Consider the following 20,576-nt stretch of genomic DNA (forward strand, 5'->3'; position numbering starts at 1 on the left):
TCATGGTACCACACCTTCCAGATTATTATCAGACATATACAGATGGGTGAGCTGTTTCAAGCCACCCAGCTCTGTTGGGATGAAGCCCGACAAATTGTTTTGCTGAAGGTTTAGGCGTTGTAACAGTCCAAGATTACCAAAAGAACTTGGAACTTGACCAACGAAATTGTTGAATGACAAGTCTAACCACTCTAGCCCTGAAATATTGCCTAGTGACGCTGGGAGATGACCTTCAAAATTGTTATCGTTCAATAAGAGAAATTCAAGATTTAGGAGGGTGTCACCGAAGTTAGATGGCAGTGTTTTCCCAAGCATATTAAAACTCATGTCTAAAGCTTGAAGAGAAGACTGATTGTATCTGTATAAGGTTTCTGGGATTCCATCAGATAACCTATTTTCAGCAAGGAGTAATCGATAAAGATTTGGGAGTTTTCCCAACTCACCAGGAATGGTTCCAGTGAGCTTATTATCATCAAGGTAGATAGATTCAAGTTGACTAATGTTTTTTAGGCTTGGTGGGATTGTTCCTGTGAGATTATTACTGATAACATCTAATAGCACTAAATTGGATAGGCGGCCTATATCACGGGGAATTGCACCTATTAGTAAGTTGTAACGTAGGCTTATGGTCTGTAGACTCGAGCAATTTGTAAGAGTATCTGGAATGATCCCTCGCAATGAGTTGTTTCTCAAGTGGAGGTACTTCAGTCTTTGGAGACGGCTGAGAGGAGGTAACTCCCCAGTGAAGTCGTTTATAGACAGGTTTAGAATCCTAAGGAACGTTAGATTCCCGATTGAGTGAGAAATCAGGCCCGACAACCCTAGCCCAGTGAGGTTCAGCTCCGTGACGCGCCCCGGGTGCCTAAGACTGCAGATGACGCCTTCCCAACTGCAATGGGGGATGCCGACGTGCCAAGATCTCAAGGCTTGCCTGCGGTCGCTGGTGATGGCCCACTTGAAATCTAGCAGCGAGGTAATGTCTGTGCTGTTATCATGTACTGTAGTCGTTGAGGAGCAGCGGATGGTGCCAACTCCACAAGAAACGAGCAGCAACGACAGTAGCGTAAGGATGTGGGCGAGCCTTGCCGCTTGACTGGCACATGTAACAAGGCCTCCCTGATCTGCAAAGCGTTAGAGTAAATGATCAGCAACGACAATAGGCAGTAGTGAAGAAAGAGTATGCTGGCAGTAGTGACAAAACCGACGCCAAGACAAAAGATGGATGTTTGTTTAGAGTTAGCAGTACTATTTTTTTTTAGAGGAGGAGAGAGTACGTATGGCACCTTTGCTGAGCCAGATCGGCTTGTTTCCTTCCATGGTTTTGGTTTTGTCGCCGGCCGTGTTGTAAGGTGTGTGTGTAGCTAGTAAGCTGGATGCTCATCAGGCTGAGGCCCCAGGTGTTTAAATACCCTCTTACAGCGTCATCACCTCCACGCACTTGCGTCTGAATTATCTGCAATTTTTCTCACGCCCTTATCTGAAGCCTGACCTCAAGTCCGTCAACCAAGTCAGTGACCGTTCTTTGTGCGTACGCATTACTCATTGTCTTTTTCCCCGTGGAATACACATCACAGCGGGTCAAATAAACTTGTACTTCCTCCGTTCGGAAATACTTGTCATCAAAATGGATAAAAGGACGCCAACAACGGCAGCTCGACAAAGCGCGAATGACCCGCCACCGCTGCGCCCTCCAAGTTCGACCCATCACAGACCAAGGCTCTGATCCGCTACATAACAAGCAGCACCTCTAAAAAGGAATACGACGCAGACAACGCTGCTGCCCGGACGTGTCCTAGGGTTTTCCCCCGGACGCGGAGGGGAGTGGGATATGGATACCACCGACACCCTTGAGGAAGGAATGGTGGCACCTGCAGGTGTCACCGAATCGGAGCTGGAAGAACCGGCAAGGATTTCTCCCACACTCCAAACCTCACTATCCAACCGGGACGGAGCCAACCAGCCAACTCACCAGCATGCGCCACCGCGGTCTTGACGCCACCCATGCCGCTTCACTGAAATCACCACCACGAGGACAAGACGAGGATGAAGAAGCACCAGGCATCGAGAGTAGCAGCACCGGAGCCACGCGGGAGGGAACCACCCTCCACCGCCGTCGTGCGAGAGGCCCGTGACTCCGGACCGTCACGGTCGACGTCCGGACGCGGCAGCAGGGGCATACCAGGGCACCCCTAGCCCTTCCAAGTCCATACCCGGCCTGCAAAGCCCCGCCGGTCCTCCTGCAGTAGGTCGGCGCCAGCGCCGCCAGCACCCACCCGCCCATCGCTGCTCCCTCGCCTGCAGGAAGCCACGCCGCCGACACTCCCCGCCGCCGGCCCGGCTGACCCAGATGGGGCACAAAGGGCCCACATCTGGGCCGAGCGAGCGCCGCCAGATCGCCCCGCCGCACAACAAATCACTCACGACCACAATGAGAACCCACCACCGCGCTGGACCTCCGGTGCCTAGGTGCACCCTGCTGAGCCGCTACACCACGCGTTCGCACGACACCGAGAGGGGAAAGGCCAGCAGTCGTTGCTGCCGGCACCACCCGGGTCAGGCCCGGCGCTAGACGCCAGCGACGGCGGCGGGAAGGAAGGAACAGGAGGGGGGCTAGGGGAGGAGATGCTAGGGATGCGGCCGGTCGCCCGCGGGGGCGACGTGGTCGCGAGAGCCCTTGGGACGAATGGCTTTCCAATTCAAAATAAAATAAATAAAATCTTCCTCTTGACGTACATACTTTCAGTCTGGTCAGACACAATGGCGTAACCAAAAACTGTGGTGCAACAATGGTTATTAACCCCTGTCAAGGACACAAGGCCACACTTATTGTATGAACCATACCTGTTGATGATGTTGTCTATGACTGTGCTTTCTAATCCCAGCTCCTTCCATCGCTAGGATCTCTGCTCTCTAGAAATCTTTTATCCATATATGTGAGCACATAAATGGGACCTCGTCGGGTCTAGCTAGCACATGGTTGTGATCATCCACAAATGTCGCGATGAGCAAAACTCCATGTGATCTTTCAAATTTCACCACCAACTGTGCACCGCACTCCCACCAAGTCTCAGGTCCTAGTCTACAGGTGCGCCCATCCGTGTTCAAGAATTTGTTGTACCGTTGCCCTGCCCTGGAGCAAACGAACCATATTGTTTTCACTTGCATATTACATACAACACAACTTTTGGTGTAACTTGTGCAAATTTATTTTATTTTCTTTTACTGTTTTCATTTTCTTTTCTTGAAGGTTAATACCAATGCCACTAATTAAGTCCTTCGAAAACATTTTTTTGTGTAAGTATAAATGCGAGTACTAAATAATGTATGTAAAGTATAGTAGAATGTGAAAATTGCACTATTATGTGTTTATTCTTTGCATTTTTCAAAAAGTGCTTTGCAAACTTGTGTGCAAGTTTTGAAAGGTTTTTCTTTTTCATTTTCTTTTTCTTTAAGAAGAATAGACCTCGTCACTCGCCACTCATGGTTCATCAGTTGTGGTTTCAAGGTTGGTCTGCGTGCCTCGACTGGATTGGGTGCCATGTAATCGTATTTCTTAACTGATGCTTTCTTCTGTGATGTCTGGATGGTTATGTCATGACTCTGCCTGTTGACTTTATTCATAAAGTCGGGCGTATGCCTTTTCTCTAATAAAAATGGTTTATCATTTGGGATGTCGTGCCGTGCTGTGGTGTATCGACACTTCGACAGTCAAAAAAAGTCAAAAAGCGAAACTTTGATTGAAGAGCAGCACTCCAACTTAGGCTGTGTTCGGACTGGAGGAAAGCAAAGCAAAGTAATGGGAAAAACTACAGGAAGTGAATGTAGGTGTACAGTGCAAACCACAGGTCTGAAAAGCAATGGAATGGAATAGTAGTAGTATTAGTACGCTATGAATATTTTATTGTCCTTGATAGTCATGCATCGATTTTTTTTATTCACCCAGCCAACACCTTTGCCTCGAGCTTCCACGAAAACAAGAGCTCAGAGTAGATTTTCTTTTTCCCGTGAAACCTGTACGGAACTGCAGGAATAAAAACCTTTCCTCCATTTTGCTGTAGAACTTTCCTTCAACCCGAACGCACCAAGTGCAGAAAATCCTGTAGGATCCGATTCCTATAACTTTTCCTGCACTTCGAACGCACCCTTAGTCTGCCGTGCCGTGCGTGGTGGGCTGTCTGAATCATGACAAATTCTTCTAGCCACTGCTTAATAGACGACGCTAGGCAATGGTCGACCCGTCGCAACCCACACGTTCTATCCCATGCAAGCTCCCCCCTTCGTCTCGAACACACTGTTTCCTTTTGCTTTTGCCCCTAAAGTCAGGCGAGCACGCAGGGGGACGAGCGCCGCTGACCCTGCCATGGACGAAGCGACATGACCAGCTTCGAAGCTCGTCGGATATCCATCTGCTCACCCGCCTCGCTTGCCGGTCGCCGTCCTTGCTGTCACTACTGCTGCCCTGGGATGAGTGCTGGAATTTGGTCTATATTGAGCCAGCCCGGCCGGAACGCAACGGCCGGCGAGCCGCACGCAGTTACAGCCGAACGATCCGCATGAGATAAACACCTGCCGGTACGGTGCACACGGGCAATAACGTGGCCCGGATCTCAGAAGGACGACCCCAACGACCCCAACCAGGCCGGGCAGAAGCAGGAGTAACCATTCCTTGCGCCCAACTGGATGCGACTGGAATGGAAGGAAGGCGCACGGGAAAGCCAATATTTATAGCAGAGAGCCAAGAAACAGAGAACAAATTGGAGGCAGCTACCGCACCTAGTGCAGAAACATCAAGAAGGGTGTATAAAAGCGGCAACCGACTGTATGAGAGACCCAGAAAGCGCCAGACCCGGAAAGCGCGGGCGGGAAGCCGACTACAAGAAGACGCAGCAAGCAGCAGCATGCAAATCGAACACAACGACTTAGTTCTGCGACAGCATCAAGCCTCAGGGCAGACATGCAGGTAAGGACGAACGCGTAAAGACAAAACATGTTGGAAGAGACATGCACAACCAGACACAAGATGGAAGCAAAGTTTTTTTGATCGTCAGCAAAGTTGATGCAAAGTTGTAATCAATTCAATCTCTCCATGCATGCATGCCAATAGAAACCGCCGGACATGCATGGACATACAACCAATCGGAAACTGAATCCTAATCTATTATTTCTAGCGGCAGCCGCTATACGCACACAGCTGCGTACCCTTCCAAATCCCCCACTAAAACACGTGCTATGACCCAATTGGTCAGATTTTCACTGACTAGAAAAAGTCGAAAAAATCTGGTAAACTAAACCTGGCCAGGTTTAGTATATGTATAATAATGTGGATCTGCATTATACTTAAATCTATTTTTTGCGTAGAGCCGTATTCAAACCTGGGACCTTCAGGTTCCATGGGGCGCGCCAGCTGACACATGTACACAGGGGCGGATCTGGGCCCCAGGCCCCCAGGGCCCAGGCCCGGGGCGTGGCATTTTTTTTAAGTTATTACCTATGCATGTTTTTGAATGGGCCCAGGGCTTGGCCCAATACACATCGAGTCATCCAGGGACCAAGCCAGGCAGTTGCTCCTTTCGCTCGCACCTGCTCCCTCCGTTCCCCACGCATCAGCCCACCGCCCGCACCTGGCTCCCTTCGTTCCCCAGACCTAGTCGACGCAGGCAGCCAGTCGCCGCCGCCGCTGCTCCGCGCTCCGCGCTCCCCGCCGGTGACTCCCCTCCGCTCCGCGCTCCCCTACTCGCCTGTTCCGCGCTCCCCTACTCGCCTGCTCCGCCTCCGCGGTCCACGCAGCGCGCCTGCTCCGCCGCCCCCGCCCGCACGCCTGGGGTGGTCCCCTGCTGGCCGCTGCTCCGGCCTCCGGTGCTCGCCGGCTCACCGCCTCGACCTCTCCTAGCTCCAGGCGGCCACGCCGTCTTCCCTCAATCCCTGTGCTGACTGCTGCCCAGAATTGGTAATGGGGCTGTTTTCTGTTGATACAAATTTCAGAGATTAAACATTTTGTATCTGCAATCTGCTTATGGTGTTGGTTGCTGCTGCTGTCAAACATTCAATTTCACTTGAATTGTATTTGAATGTGAATGTTGTTGTTGCTACTGTTAATGTCAGTTTCATTTAATTTTGTAGAAATAAAAGATGAAGAGATATTTTTCATCTGTGGCCGCAACAGAAGTGTCTACACCTGGAGTTTTAGCAGGGAATCAAGGGGCCGAGAGGACTGAAGCAACTCCAGAAATAAGATGGGTGATGATTGGTTGAATTTTTCCATGGTATGAAACATTGAGCGAGAAATATTTTCAAAGGTTGATGATGATGCTATTATATATCGCTTTCAATCCTATAGATGTCGCAAAGGAACTTTACCTCCTCGTAGTAGTAAGTTTTCAACTCTATACAATGTTAATGGTTTCACTTGATGTTTATGTCTTCTGATATGAAATTTTACTTTTCAAGGTGTTGGCTCTTCTTCCACCGTTGATCAAGTTATGGAAGACACTGATGAAGCAAGCCATTGATTTGGTACTCTTTTTACTGCACGTACTGTTCTTAGTTTTTGTCATCTTGTTTTATCCATTTTGTTGTATCTTTAAGCATTGAGTTTAAATTCGAAATTATTGGTACAATTGAGCCATATTTGAGGTAGCTATAGTTTGATGGAGGTTAAGTTTTTCTCTCGCGAAAAAAAAAATTAGGCCCGGGGCTTGCTCCATTCCTGGATCCGCCACTGCATGTACAAGACGACTCCAGCGACCTGCGAGTGACTCCACGTTCGACCACCGCCAGCTATCGCCGATGCGCTTGGGCGCAGCCCATATGAGCTCCACTGCCCTCTGTTCGTGTTCCAGCTTGCCGCGCGTCCGTGATCAACCTTCGAGCTCTGTCGCCTTCCATTCAGACAGCGTATGCCGCGCTGTGATAAGGTCACGTTCTCACGCGAAGAGCAGTGCCAGCGATAGCTCGCAGCCTCGCACGAAAGAGAGGAACAACAGTAGCTGGCGAGAGAACAAACAAGCGGTGACCGCGCTATAGGTGCAGCGGCATTTGCAGGGAGGCGGAGAGCAAAGACGGCGGCGGGCCGGCGGGCCGGTTTAGTACAGGCACGTGCGGCATCTCCATGGGGAGGATGCCGAGCACGGCCTCACATTGCATGTCAGCGACCTGCCGAGCGTGGCTGCCCGCGCGTGGCCTATTGCCACCCGCGTGAGAGGGACGACACTCTGCTGCTCCACACCGCATTGAGACAGACACCACGAGCTGTATCCCCCACGAGCTCCCAGCACCACGCCGACTGTTGCCGTTAGCTAGCCTGAATTACTTGCGCATGTCACTACCGTCGGCCTCTGCTAGCTCCTGAGCAGTCGTGGTTGTTGCACCACATGTCGACGAACCACGCGTGGTCTGCAGGGGCCACCTACCAGTATGGAGAGCACGTAGAGGTGCCTCACTGTCTTTAGCGGTGACCAGTACAACGGTGGGGTCGTGGCCGTGCGGAGGCTGGCAGGAAGAGGATGCTGCCCACAAGGACACCTTCGACCTGGGTTCGAAAGGGGGCTTGGGGTGTGGGGAAGTGATTGTGAATAAACCTGGTAATAGTTTGGATTGAAACCTTAGTTTCAGTTCGGTTTTCCTACAAGACTGTCTTTGGATTGGATTGAATGGGCTGAGCCCCTAGCGTAATCTGGTGTGGTCTGGGTTTTGTGTATTGTTGGATTAGTTTGGTTCGGTTTGGACACAAACAAAATGGTTTCAGACTGTTTCAACCCACGGTCAAAGACCAAATCCAGCAACCAAACTGTATTTCGGGATGCACATCCCAAACTTTCAGGGTCTTAGCATCCAGTACGCTCGGAGAGAAGCCAATGAAGCTGCTCATTGCTGTGCAAAGGAGGGTTTAGTTACTGCTTCGAGTGTTGTTACGTATGATGTAACCCCTGAGTTTTTGATTGCAACCATGCAATCAGATGTAAACCGTCTGATTATTGAATAAAATTGCAGTATGGTGGTTATAAAAAAACTGTATTTTGGGATGGGGTGCGCTTGCGCACGACGCAGGCCTAGCGCATGCTGCGAGTTCACTTTCGTCCCGGTGTTCGCACCGAGCAGAGGCGGAGGCTGCCACAAGCACGTCCCCGGCGGTCGAAGCCCTCGGTGTCTCGGCGCAGCACGGAGTGCGACGACAGCGGCGTCCATCCTGGAGCTCGAGGAGATGAGGTCCTGACGGCACCGCATGGCCCAACGTGCATGGCAACGATGGGACCGGTCAACCTGCACCGCACCGGCCGGTACGTGCCGCACGGCTGTTCGGCGAGGAGGACAGGTTGAACACGCTGTTCGTCCCGCCGGCTGCTGCGGGCGGTGCCGGTGCCGGAGATGCAGAACCGTTGGTGCATCTGAGCCACACGAGGTCGCTGCCGGTGTCGATGAGGGCCAGCATCCGGGTGCGCGGCGTGCCGGCGTTGACGTACATGAAGAACTGAAACGTGCCTGAGATCACCTCCAACACCGCGCCGTCAGCGTTAGGAGAGCCCGAGCCGGCGTACGAGCGCCACACGGCGGCAAGCAGGCGGGCGCGCGGGGTGAGCGACGGGTTGTGGAACGGCGACCTGGGAGAGTCGCGGTGGATGAGCTCCACGCTGAACCAGCCGTCAGTGCACCCACACAACAGCGGCGTCAGGATGAGAGGCCAAGGAGCAAAAGGGGGTGACACATGGTACACGCCATTGCTTTGCCGGTGTCACTAGCGGCGTGATGGCGTGTGAAATAAGCTGGTTCTACTTCTACCTCCCATGTGTTGCGCTCGCTGATTCCAGTACAGGATTCTTACTAGAGTACCAGTCCGTTAGATGTGCATGTGCATATGGATCTGTCAGGGCCGTCCATAAGCATGTGCGAGCTATGCGACCGCACAGGGCCCCCCAAAAATAGGGGCCCCCAGATCCTATATTCGTATTTCTAAAATATATGTGATCTGTAGAGGAGCCGCCATTAGAGCTGCTGGGAAGGTCTACAAGGAAAACCCTATTTGCCGCTCTTTGCGGCAAACAGTCGGTCTACCGCACAGGGTATCGACCGAGCGCTGGTGGGGGTGGGCCGGCCCGTTCCAACCATACAGTTTTGGAAACCTTCTATGGATGTTCCCAGTCGGTTTTTTCCGGTTTTGGGAACCTTCTAGAAGGTTCCTGAACCGGTTTTTTATTTTTTTAGTTACTTTTTCTTTTTCGTTATCCTTTTTTCTATTTCTCTTCTATTTCTTTTTTTCTGTTTCTTTCATCTTTCTGTTTCTTTTCTTTTTTCTGTTTCTTTATTTTTTCTTTCTTTTTAAATTTATTTTCAAATTTTGTTACCGAATTTCAAAAACTGTTCCTATTTTTCAGATTTTGTTCACAAATTCAAAAAATGTTCCCGTTTTACAAAATTAGTTCACAAATTCAAAAAATGTTCCCGGTCTCAAATTTTTTGTTCCAAAATTCAAAAAATGTTCCTGCTTTCAGATTTTGTTCACAAATTCATAAAATGTTCCCGTTTCACAAAATTTGTTCACAAATTCAATAAATGTTCCTGGTTTAAAGAAATGTTCCAAATTTTCAAAAAATGTTCCTCTTTTTTCAGAAAAATCGATTTATTTTTGTTCTTTTTTACAAAATTTGTACATAATAACATGGATTTCAAAAAATGTTCCTGCTTTCAGAAAAAAAATCACAAACTTCAAAAAATGTTCTTATTTTTTAAATTTTTGTTCACGTATTAAAATATTTGTTTGGAATTTTCAAAATTGTTCTCCATTTCGAAATTTGTTCTAAAAATTCAAAATTTGTTCGTTATTTAAAAAATTGTTCCCATTTCAAAAGTTTGTTCGAAAATTGTAAAAAAGTTCATGTTTTTGAAAATATTTGTTTACAAAATTTTTTGTTCACGATTAAAAGTTTGTTCTCCTTTAAAAAATATTCATGTTTAAAAAAAACCACTATTCAGAAACTTGTTCATATTTTCGAAAAACTTTTTTGTGTTTATCGAAAATTGATCGTAATTAAAAAATATTCTCGTTTTAAAAAGAAATTGGAATTTAAGAAAATGTATATGTTTCTTAAATTCTTTGAGTAATGTTGAGTTACACTGCTTGTATTCTATTCTTATACTTTCGCGCTACATATATTTCGCAACCAGTGAGACAGTTCGACTGGCAGCGTTGTTCCGACCTCAACAGAGAAGGTCTCAGGATCAAATCCTCATACGCACATATTTCCTTTTTGCGATTTGCACCCTCTGCGAAAAGGAGACTATTTGCCGCAGAATGCGGCAAATAGGAGCTCCCGGTCTACAACTCGTCTCCCGCAAGAAGAAAGCAACCGAATCGTTATTCTCTAGTGAGATGGGCCTTGGGCCTTTAGTCCATTACGTGTTGAAAACAGAAACCTGCGATAGAGGCGATTGGCTGCATCTGAAAAAATCACCAAAAGGTACGATGTACCGTGCATTCGCGTGCGTGTTTTTTTTTTTTTTTTTGCGGATGCGCGTATGTGTTTCCTTTGTGTACATGACTTTTATGTTCTATAGAAGATGAATAAAAGAATGGGCAGATCATTTTTTTTCGAAAAGGGGGCAGATAAATTGATTCATTTTTCTTTAACAGGTTACTTCCCGAAAAAAAATACTTCCATAATTTCGATAAATTTATAGCAGCGACTTTTTCTCTACAAAATGATGGTCGTGAATAATAGTGTAAGCAGTATCTCTTGACATCATATTCATACGTTAGTTTTGTTATATGTTTGAGAAAATTATTCTTACTTATGTTTATTACATTTTATATTACCTTTTTTGTGAGCATATATATTTTAAAAAATCAATGCTATAAATTTTGCCACACTAAAAGTCCACCACTATTTTTATGAGTGGTTTTCCTTCGCCATTTATGAGGCTATAACACACATCATTTTTCAATTTTAGGGCCCCATTTTATAATTCGCACCGGGGCCTCAAATTTCTGAGACGGCCCTGGGATCTGTCTATGGTTTGAATCCGTGGATTCCATCCAAAAATAGGAGACAGTTTGGATTGGTTTGGGTGAAAAGCTCATACAATTTGGTTTGGTCTGGACTCTAGTCAACAAAGTTTGGTTTGATTTGGTTTCAATGATGGACATGCAGTCCTATAGTTTGGCTTGGATTTAGTTTGGATGTCAAACTATTACCAGGTTTAATTGTGAACGCACCGGAGGCTCCGTTGCGGGATACGCAGGGCTGGGTTTGATTCGGTTCGGAAGGGGTGAGGCGTGTGTACATGGGGCGCTTAAAACCGACTTGAACTCGTTCCAAGAACCATGGAGGGCAGACGTATGATTAATAAGTCATGATGATTGCAAACACTTGTGAACGCATCAAGGAGAGCACTCATGGTTTTTTTTTTGGTTTCAATCTCTTACGTACCCCCCTCTCTCCTGTCTCTCTCAAATTCTCAGATCTCTCTCCTTTAAATCTCATCCGTCAATCTTTAGGATTAACTTGAAATCAACGGATATAAAAGGATGACATATGCAGAACTATGAAAGCCTCCGTCCTATATTATTAGGTAAAGATAAAGATGTATGTATGTATGTATGTATCCCCCGCAAAAAAAAAAATGTATGTATGTATGTATGTACGTATGATTTGATTATCAGGAGTCATGTGTTTGATTGATTTGTGGGTAGATTGAACTACATATTAACTTCGGGATTTGATCCCGTGAAGTATATGATGAATTGATTATATAGATGAAGATATGGTAGATTTCTAAATACGTACAAAGCACACAAAATTTTGATCTGTTTCTGTTGATGCTACATGCTATAGATAAATACTTCTCTTACATGTTTGTGTGCTCCAGGCCTCCACCCATCTTTATATATTTCAGAGTGGCTGCGGCATGTGAAATGGGAGAGGCGATGAGGATATAATGACTGTGAGGAAGAGTCCTCTGTTCTCTTGCATCAGGGAGCGGCGGCTTCGGTGGCTCGGCATTGTCGCCTCAAGATGTGGCACATGGTGCTTCTGCAATGGCGGCCTTGTCGAGGAAACAGATGAGCGGCTGGGGTACAACAGCCTCTCTACACCTGGAAGCAAGTCAACATAGCCGCAGGTAAGCCTCTTGCCGCTAGAAGCCACTTATTTCTCCTTGACTCCATGGGTCCATCAATGGCCTCTGTAAATATCTATGTGGCGTTGCCTAATTTAGTAATAATTGAGACCCTCCCCTTCTGCCATTCCTGTCTCCTTTGTAGATATCTTCAATCAAACTAACAAGCGAGACTATCATAGTGTGTGTTTTCTCTTTTTGTTCCTAGTTTTATAGTTATATACTGATGCAATAATTTTTTTGGCACGGTATTGAATTTTCCAAGGTGCGGGGCAGAAGATTGCTAATTTGGTCAAGCAGCCTTGCAGAAGATACAGAAAAGATGAGTCCATACAGAGAAGATACAGAGAAGTTGAGTTCATGACCAGCCTGACTAAGTGATCCTACAAATCTTTCAATTCTGTTTTTTGTTTGTGATCCTGATATCTGTATCATAAACTGGTTATGTATTTTTTGGGGGGATGAAGGCAACTGTGCAATCCAGTCTTTCTGTTAATTAGATAGTCCACCGGCGAAATCTATAACAAGAGAATTAGATAGTCTTCAATGAGCTCAAAAGGTACATACAGACCAAAGCACGCATCACGGAATAGGATTGTTCTCTATTCCTTTTCATTTCCAGAGGGAGAGGAGATCACATTCTTTTCTTCTCCCTGGTTCCTTCCCTTTTTCCTTTACAGCTAAAAAACTTGAGATTCTTTTCTTGACCCTTGCCTGTTGGCAAAGTTAAAGCTAACGTGTGCTGTGTTGCGTGCATTACCACAATTAAGCAAGGTAGATGATCCCTTTCCATCTCGGTGGAGCATGGGGTCATACATAACCTATGACCATGCATGAGTTGGTAACTGCTTCATTTGTGGTACTCAGGCTGTGTTCGCACCTCCAATTGGCATACAACTTGAAAGAGAAAAGGTACGGTGAAGAGGAACAACATGGCGCATGTAGCCGGTTTGCTCGCCTCGGCTGTGGTCTCAGCGGTGTGCAATAAGCTGGGTTCCGCCATTGGGGACGAGGTCGCAATGTTGTGGAGCTTCAAGGACGACATCAAGGACATGAAGGACACATTGGAGTACATGGAGGCGGCGCTCAAGGATGCTGAGAGGCGGTCTGTCACAGAGGAGTTGGTGCGGTTGTGGCTCAAGCGGCTCAAGAACGCTGCCTACGACATCTCTTACATGCTCGATGAGTTCCAAGCTGACAGTGAACCAGCCTCCAGAAAGGTATATGCCATGTCTTCTATCAATCAGTCTTTTCTTTCATATTCCTAGTATGGAGTTTGTTGCTTTTGTTTAATAATTTCACTATTTATTATATTATTGTCCATAAAACCATGTTCATCTGAAAGTTCTTTCGAATATAAGCAACTGGTGCACTAGTTAATTGCAACGTTTAAAGCTTAAAATTTGTTGGTGCCCTTCTAAAAAATGAAGAACGATGGGTTTACAAGAGGGATTTAGCCTACTTAAATCTGGTGTACAAATCCTGGCCGTGAAACTAGGTGCCTAAGAATAAAAAAATTGTACTACAAGGGAAGCTATGTTTTACATCTGTGCAAAAGTTTTACGTACAGATATATACCTAGTTTCATTATATATAAAACCACTTGTTAAAATTCCTTCATAGATGATTGGGAAGCTGGACTGTTTTGCTATTGCACCCAAGATTACCATGGCTTATAAGATGAAGAAGGTGAGGGGTCAGCTGAGGAAGATCAGAGAGGATCACGAGATTTTCAAATTCACACATGATCACTCCAACCTAATTAATGTGCAGCAGTTTCCTGACCCACGGGAAACAACGTCAAATGTGGTTGAATCACTCATCATAGGGAGAGACAGAGACAGGATGAATGTCCTTTCCTTGTTATCAAGCAACAACAACAAAGAAGATAGCACAGTTCTTCCTATCTGTGGGCTTGGAGGCATAGGAAAGACAACTTTAGCACAACTGGCCTTCAATGATGCTCAGTTCAAAGATTATAATCATCGGATATGGGTCTATGTATCCCAGGTGTTTGACTTGAAAAAAATTGGGAACTCTATAATTTCTCAAGTACTGGGGAAAGGAAGCCAGAATCTAGATACAAGACAGTTGATAGACCAACGCCTTAAAGATCTACTTCGAAATAAAAAAAACTTTAATTGTTTTAGATGACCTATGGGAGACAGATTACTTCCAACTGGATCAACTCAAGCTTATGTTAAATGTAAGCTCCAAGATGAAAGTCTTAGTCACAACACGCAACATAGACATTGCAAGAAAAATTTGTACTGTTCAACCATACATGTTAGATCTCTTGGACAATGACATGTGCTGGAGAATAATCAATCAAAATAGCGGCTTTGAATCTAGAGCTGATAAAGAGCAAGTTAAACCAATTGGACAGAAGATTGCAAAGAAATGTGGAGGTTTGCCATTAGCAGCTCAAGCACTTGGATTCTTGCTATTTGGAATGGATCTTAGTGACTGGAAAGCAATGTGCAATAGTGATATTTGGGATGAACCATTTTCTGATAGTACAGTGTTACCATCCTTGAAGTTAAGTTACAATACTTTGACACCATATTTGAGGTTATGTTTTGCCTATTGTGGCATCTTTCCTAAAGGTCACAATATAAGTAAAGATGATCTTATCCATCAATGGATTGCTCTGGGTTTCATCGAGCCATCTAATAACTTTTCGGCCAGACAACTTGGCGAGAAGTATGTTAGGCAGTTCCTTGGGATGTCTTTTCTTCAGCATTCAAAATCGCGCAAGGTGAGTTACTACAGCATACATGTACAATATAGAATAAAGATTATTCTATTTTACTTAATTATCAAATGTCATGCAACAGTTACTGTGCAAAAGCATACATGTTATATATGTTCACAGTTTGGTACATTAGCCCATGTATATGTTTTGCCCTTAGTGGAAAACAAAGCACTCAAGATATTGGTGGACCAGATTATACTCCACACTATTTTCTCTAAAAATTGCCCAAGTGTGGGGAAACATATATGGACCTGGCTCATCAAGAAAAAAAAAACCTTGTCCATCCTGTTGTAGTTTACCCTTGTCAAAAGCCAGCCCATTTGGATCACTGCACATAGTAGTGTATTTTGTTGGGCTTATCAAATCCAGTCTATATATTTGGCCAAAAGAATTTGTATTTCAGCTTCCCAGTTTTCTATACACGTCTGCATTTGCACCAGTCACTTTCGCAAGTGAGGTGAGAGGAAGTGGCAAGACGGATCAGTTCTGACCACCGGGCCAGCTTGACATGCATGGGGGAGCATACTGCTGAATAGTACTCCTTCCATCTCAAAATCTAAGACGTTTTTGGAAACTAACATAGCTTGCAAAAACATCTTACATTGTGGGACGGAGGGAGTATATCCTAGCCCCTCTATTTGGGGTTTGTAAGTCTCACATGCATTTCAATAAAAAATTGACCTTTAATTTGGTCAACAAAATATTAGTTATACGTATATATCATTAGATTCAGGCTCAAGAAAAGTTTTCGATGGTATAATTTTGGTGGCATTTAATTTTGGTGACCAAATTAACGGCAAGTTTCTAATGAAATGTGCGCGAGCTTTACAAACCAGGAGGGAGGGAATACTGTTTCTACCTTCTCACTACCTTTTCTTTCTTCCTCACTCATCTTGTGAGTTGTGATTGTAATCCTTTTTTTGACGGTAATAGAAGGAGCTCTGCCTTTGCATTATAGAGAGAAGAAAGAGGTACAAGTTACAGTGGATAGGAGTATATCACACATGTGCACAACACCCACTGGCACATAACTAAGAGGAGCAAAAAGAAAACACTACAAGGCACAGGTGCCCTACCCCTCGGCAGTAGCAGGTAGCCTGAAAGCCTCATTCAACAAGGAGAGATCATCGCGGATTAGATTAACTAGGGCCGGCGGAGTCACCTCCTTCCCCTCAAAAACCCTTCGGTTTCTCTCCTTCCAGAGATGCCAGACGATGTACGCAGACAGGGTAACATCTCCCTGCGCCCTTGCATCACTTTGCAAACCAATCATCATCCACCAGTCTGGAACTGAGGCAGCTGAGAGCACGGTGTTACGCAGCCGGTCATTAGCACCGAGCAGGATGTGCCAAACCTCTTTTGCATAGCAGCACCGAAGCGTGAGATGTACAGCAGACTCCGGCTCCTGGCCACAAAGTCTACAGGAAGCATTGTGCAGCCAACCTCTCGCCTGCAGCCGATCAGCAGTCCAATTTCTGTTTTGCAACAGCAGCCACAAGTAGAATTTTACCTTTCCCTCAACCTTGCTCTTCCAAACACTAGCAAGCCCGGGTTGTTCGATCATAGTTGCTCATAGCTGCCTGTTGTATCTTTGAGTGTGCCATAATGGTCATTCTGGCAAATTTTGCAAGAGGCGGGTGCTTTAGAACTCAGCTTTGGGTACGGCCCGACCTCTCCCTTGCCGGTGGCATTCGGAAACCTCACATCCAGGTACCCACGCAACACGAGCTCGTGCCTGGCCAGGTACAGATCCACGAATGTTATCTTGCCGGAGGCCTCGGCTAGCGCTTGTACTATGTGGGAGGGATAAGAAAAAAGTCCAACAATGTATCTCAATAGCGCACCCCCTCCGTTCCAAAATAAGTGTATTTAGTACAACTTTGTACTAAAGTTAGTACAAAGTTAAGACATTTATTTGGAACGGAGGGAGTATCTGTTAGAAGAACAACTTATTTGTACTGCACACAGCCCAAGGGGAACATATATATTACAAGACACGTGAAGTACAAGTAAAGAAATCTAGAACTAATACAAATACGTAAGGAGACCAGACTAATTAATACTAACAGTCCGTAACAGTATCTATCCATAAAAACTGCATAAGTGCAAAAGTACCTAAAGCTCTACCTATTCATAATTTTCGGGTGCTCCCAAAATTTCTCTCCCTTACATACAAATATGCAGGGAGCACCTATCTACCTAAAAGGTTGCATGGGAAGGGCCAACCGATGCATGTGGATTCCTACATGCCGAGCCAGCCCCCGCCAGCACTACCCCGCCCTTCTCCATCCACCGACCCCCTACCCCCCATGTTCTCCGGTCATAGAGTGCCAGACACGACCGCCGCGACCCATCTCCTCCACCTCCGAGCTACACTACCTCCTCCTCTTCGGCTCCCTGCCCTCCACCATTGTACACACCATCACAAGGACCAGCGCCTGCTGCTCAGCAGGGCTAGAGACAGCAGATCACCTCATCTTCGGCTGCCCCTGTATGTTGCTCTTCTGGGTTGTCACTGCAAACTGCTGCAATCACCTAGTTGTTTTGACCCCTTTTTATGAAAACTCATGGTAGGCACACCGTTGCACGCTCTACCTCTGTCGACAGGGTCACCACCAACTCGGAACCGACCTCTCGGATGCATCCGCCCTCGCCGGCATTGATTTCGACGCACATGAGGTGCTTGACACAATTTTTACAAAGTGCTCCACAAAATAGGAAGAAATAGGCAAAATGAAGACAAATTAGGTCGAGAAATTTATGCTATACCTGAAGGAGAGCATAAAAGAGAACAAGACATAGAGAGCATTATAGGTAAATTGCTGGAGGCGGGGTGCTCTACCAAAAATTGCTTTTAGGTAGAGAAATTTAGATAGACGTTGGACTTGCTTTAAGCGTGTAAGGCTAAGTGTAGGCGGGATGTTTTTTTTTTGGACGTCACGGGGCAGTTGGGCCACTGTGAATGGCGTCGAGTAGAAGTGCAAAGAAGACAATTTTACAGCTTGCCAAGTTGAGCATATTAGTCTTTCTACAAAAGAATCATGTCGTGTCATTTATTTAAATGATACTAGTCAATTGACAAATTTTCTGATGGAACTAGTGTTATTTCTCTTGTTTCAGGAATTTTCGACAGCAATATTAACAATGCACGATCTGCTGCATGATCTTGCAAGATCGGTCATTACTGAAGAGTTGGTTGTCTTTGATGCTGAAATAGGGAGCAGAACTAGAACAAAAGAATACTGCTGCTATGCGTCCCTTACAAATTACAGAGATGCAAGGAAGATACCAACTATTTTCCCACCTAAATTAAGGGCGATGCATTTTTCGGATTGCAAATTCCATGGTGGTGCATTTTCATTTCCAAAGTGTCTGCGTGTCTTGGATCTATCTGGATGCGCAATCACAGAGTTTCCAAGCGCTTTAGGACAATTGAAGCAACTGGAGGTTCTTATTGCTCCAAAGCTGCAAGATGGGCAGTTTCCCGAGAGTATCACTCGTCTCTCAAAATTACATTACCTAAACCTCAATGGATCATGTGGAATTTCAAAAATACCAATCTCCGTTAGTAAACTTGAGACCCTAGCGCATCTTCACTTATCTTACTGTACCAGTGTCAGTGTCATATCAGAAACTCTTGGGAGCCTAAATAACCTTGAAACACTGGACCTCTCACAATGTCCTAGTCTAAAGTGCCTTCCAGAGAGCCTTGGAAGCCTAAAAAAACTTCAAAAATTGGACCTCTCATGGTGCCGGAAACTAGAGTCCCTTCCACATAGCATAGGAAGCCTAAAAAACCTTCAAAACCTGGACCTCTCATGGTGCGAGGAACTAGAGTTCCTTCCAGAGAGTCTTGGGAGCCTACAAAACCTACGTTCACTTGACCTCTCATGATGCAAGAAAATAGAGTCCCTTCCAGAGAGCCTTGGAAGCCTTCAAAACCTTCAAACACTGGATATGACAGGGTGTAAAAACCTAGAGTCCCTTCCAGAGAGCCTTGGAAGCCTTCAAAACCTACAAACATTGGACCTCACAGGGTGTAAAAAACTAGAGTCCCTTCCAGATAGCCTTGAAAGCCTAAAAAACTTTCATAAGCTTGTCTTCTGTTGCATACGGCTTGAGCCCGGTCTAGAGAGAGTTGGAAGCCTCGAACGTCTTAGAACACCACACCTCTCTTACCATTCATCACTGAAGTCCCTTCCAATGAGCCTTGGAGACCTAAACAACCTTTGTACACTTGACCTCTCATGGTGCAATAAACTAGAGTCCCTCCCAGAGAACCTTGGCAGCCTAAAGAACCTTCAAACACTGGACCTCTCACACTGCTGTGCATTGAAGTCCATTCCAGAGAGCCTTGAAGGCCTCAAAAACCTTCAAACCTTAGCCCTCTCACACTGCTTGGCATTGAAGTGCATTCCAGAGAGCCTTGGAAGCCTCAACAACCTTCAAACCCTGGCCCTCTCGCACTGCTTGAAATTGAAGTGCATTCCAGAGAGCCTTGGGAGCCTCGTCAACCTAAAAACACTCGACCTCTCAAAATGCATTGAACTAAAGTCCCTTCCAGAGAGCGTTGGAAGCCTCAAAAACCTCCAAACACTCGACCTCTCAAAATGCTATGCACTAAAGTCCCTTCCAGAGAGCCTCGGAAGCCTCAAAAGCCTTCAAACACTCTGACCTCTCAAAATGCTATGAAGTAAAATCCCTTCAAGAGAGCCTTGGAAACCTCAAAAACCTTCAAGCACTCAACCTATGAAAATGGAACTAAAGCCCCTTCCAGAGAGCCTTGGAAGCCTCAAAAATTTCCAAACACTCTGACCTCTCAAAATGCTATGAAATAAAGTCCCTTCAAAGAGAGCCTTGGAAGCTTCAAAAACCTTTCAAGCACCTGACCTCTCAAAATGCTATGAACTAAAGTCCCTTCAAGAGAGCGTTGGAAGCCTCAAAAACCATCAAACACTCCACCTCTGCTATAATCTAAAGTCCCTTCCAGAGAGCCTTGAAAACCTCGCTGGAAACTTGAAAATCGTTGGAAGAGGTTAAGGTTATGCATACAAGAGCATCAAGTCTTTGCCACAGTGTAAACATCAACTGGCCGGTCCCCAGATGGTACATAATGTGGACAGCAGTGAACTGAGGCTGTTGTGTGAACCATGCTTGCCCGCATCAAAACATTGTAAGTGCTCTACCAAGCTTTACTATCTAAATGCGGCCTTCTAAGCTTTCTTTACACTGCACGCTGTACATCAATTGTTATTTTACATACGGTGGCAGGGAATTTCAAACAAAACTAAAACGCTTGCTCACCAGATGTTGAACCTATCTATTCTGCAGGGAACAACACAAGCGCCTAATCAATCAGCTGAAATGGTGGAGCACGTCTTCTCTGGGAAAGCAAAAAAGCTTCACGGAGCCGTCCAAAGATGAGGTCTAATTAAGCTCTGCACATGGTGACTTGAGTTCTTTATTTGGTACTCTGGTCATATACTCCCATCTTCATAGACTTTCTATACTGCTACACTGGAGAAAACATACTAGGTTGGTCGAAAACTATATATGGTGTGGCAGTTGTGCCACGAGCATTCAAAACTGAAGGAACGCTCAGCAGTTTCCATCAACTAATGCTTATATAATCACGTCACATGTGCTGGCTGCTTTAGTTCTTAAGAGAGACGTACTAATGGCATGCAAAGCTGGAGTGATGAAAAGGCCGTTG

At 45.8% G+C, this 20,576-nt stretch overlaps 1 protein-coding gene and 1 pseudogene across 1 annotated transcript; one reads left to right on the forward strand and one right to left on the reverse strand.

Annotated features, from left to right (window-relative positions):
- On the reverse strand, positions 1-2,281 carry LOC123139727 (putative receptor-like protein kinase At3g47110). Its single transcript, XM_044559454.1, has 2 exons — positions 2,180-2,281; positions 1-1,116 (listed from the first exon to the last, which is right to left on the reverse strand). Exons 1-2 carry the CDS (start codon positions 2,279-2,281, stop codon positions 1-3), a joined length of 1,218 nt encoding a protein of 405 aa, XP_044415389.1.
- A 3,307-nt stretch (positions 2,282-5,588) lies between these two features.
- On the forward strand, positions 5,589-19,305 carry LOC123139935 (putative disease resistance protein RGA1; annotated as a pseudogene).
- Positions 19,306-20,576: the final 1,271 nt, after the last annotated feature.

The sequence above is a fragment of the Triticum aestivum genome, chromosome 6B, assembly GCF_018294505.1.
Source record: "Triticum aestivum cultivar Chinese Spring chromosome 6B, IWGSC CS RefSeq v2.1, whole genome shotgun sequence".
Classification (NCBI taxonomy): Eukaryota; Viridiplantae; Streptophyta; class Magnoliopsida; order Poales; family Poaceae; genus Triticum; species Triticum aestivum.

Excerpts from the sequence above, each read along its gene's own strand:
- LOC123139727 (XM_044559454.1), bottom strand. The coding sequence starts at position 2,281 with ATGGGCGGGTGGGTGCTGGCGGCGCTGGCGCCGACCTACTGCAGGAGG. Across the intron at positions 1,117-2,179 it reads GAAGGGCTAGGGGTGCCCTG|GGAGGCCTTGTTACATGTGC; the intron begins GTATGCCCCTGC and ends TTTGCAGATCAG.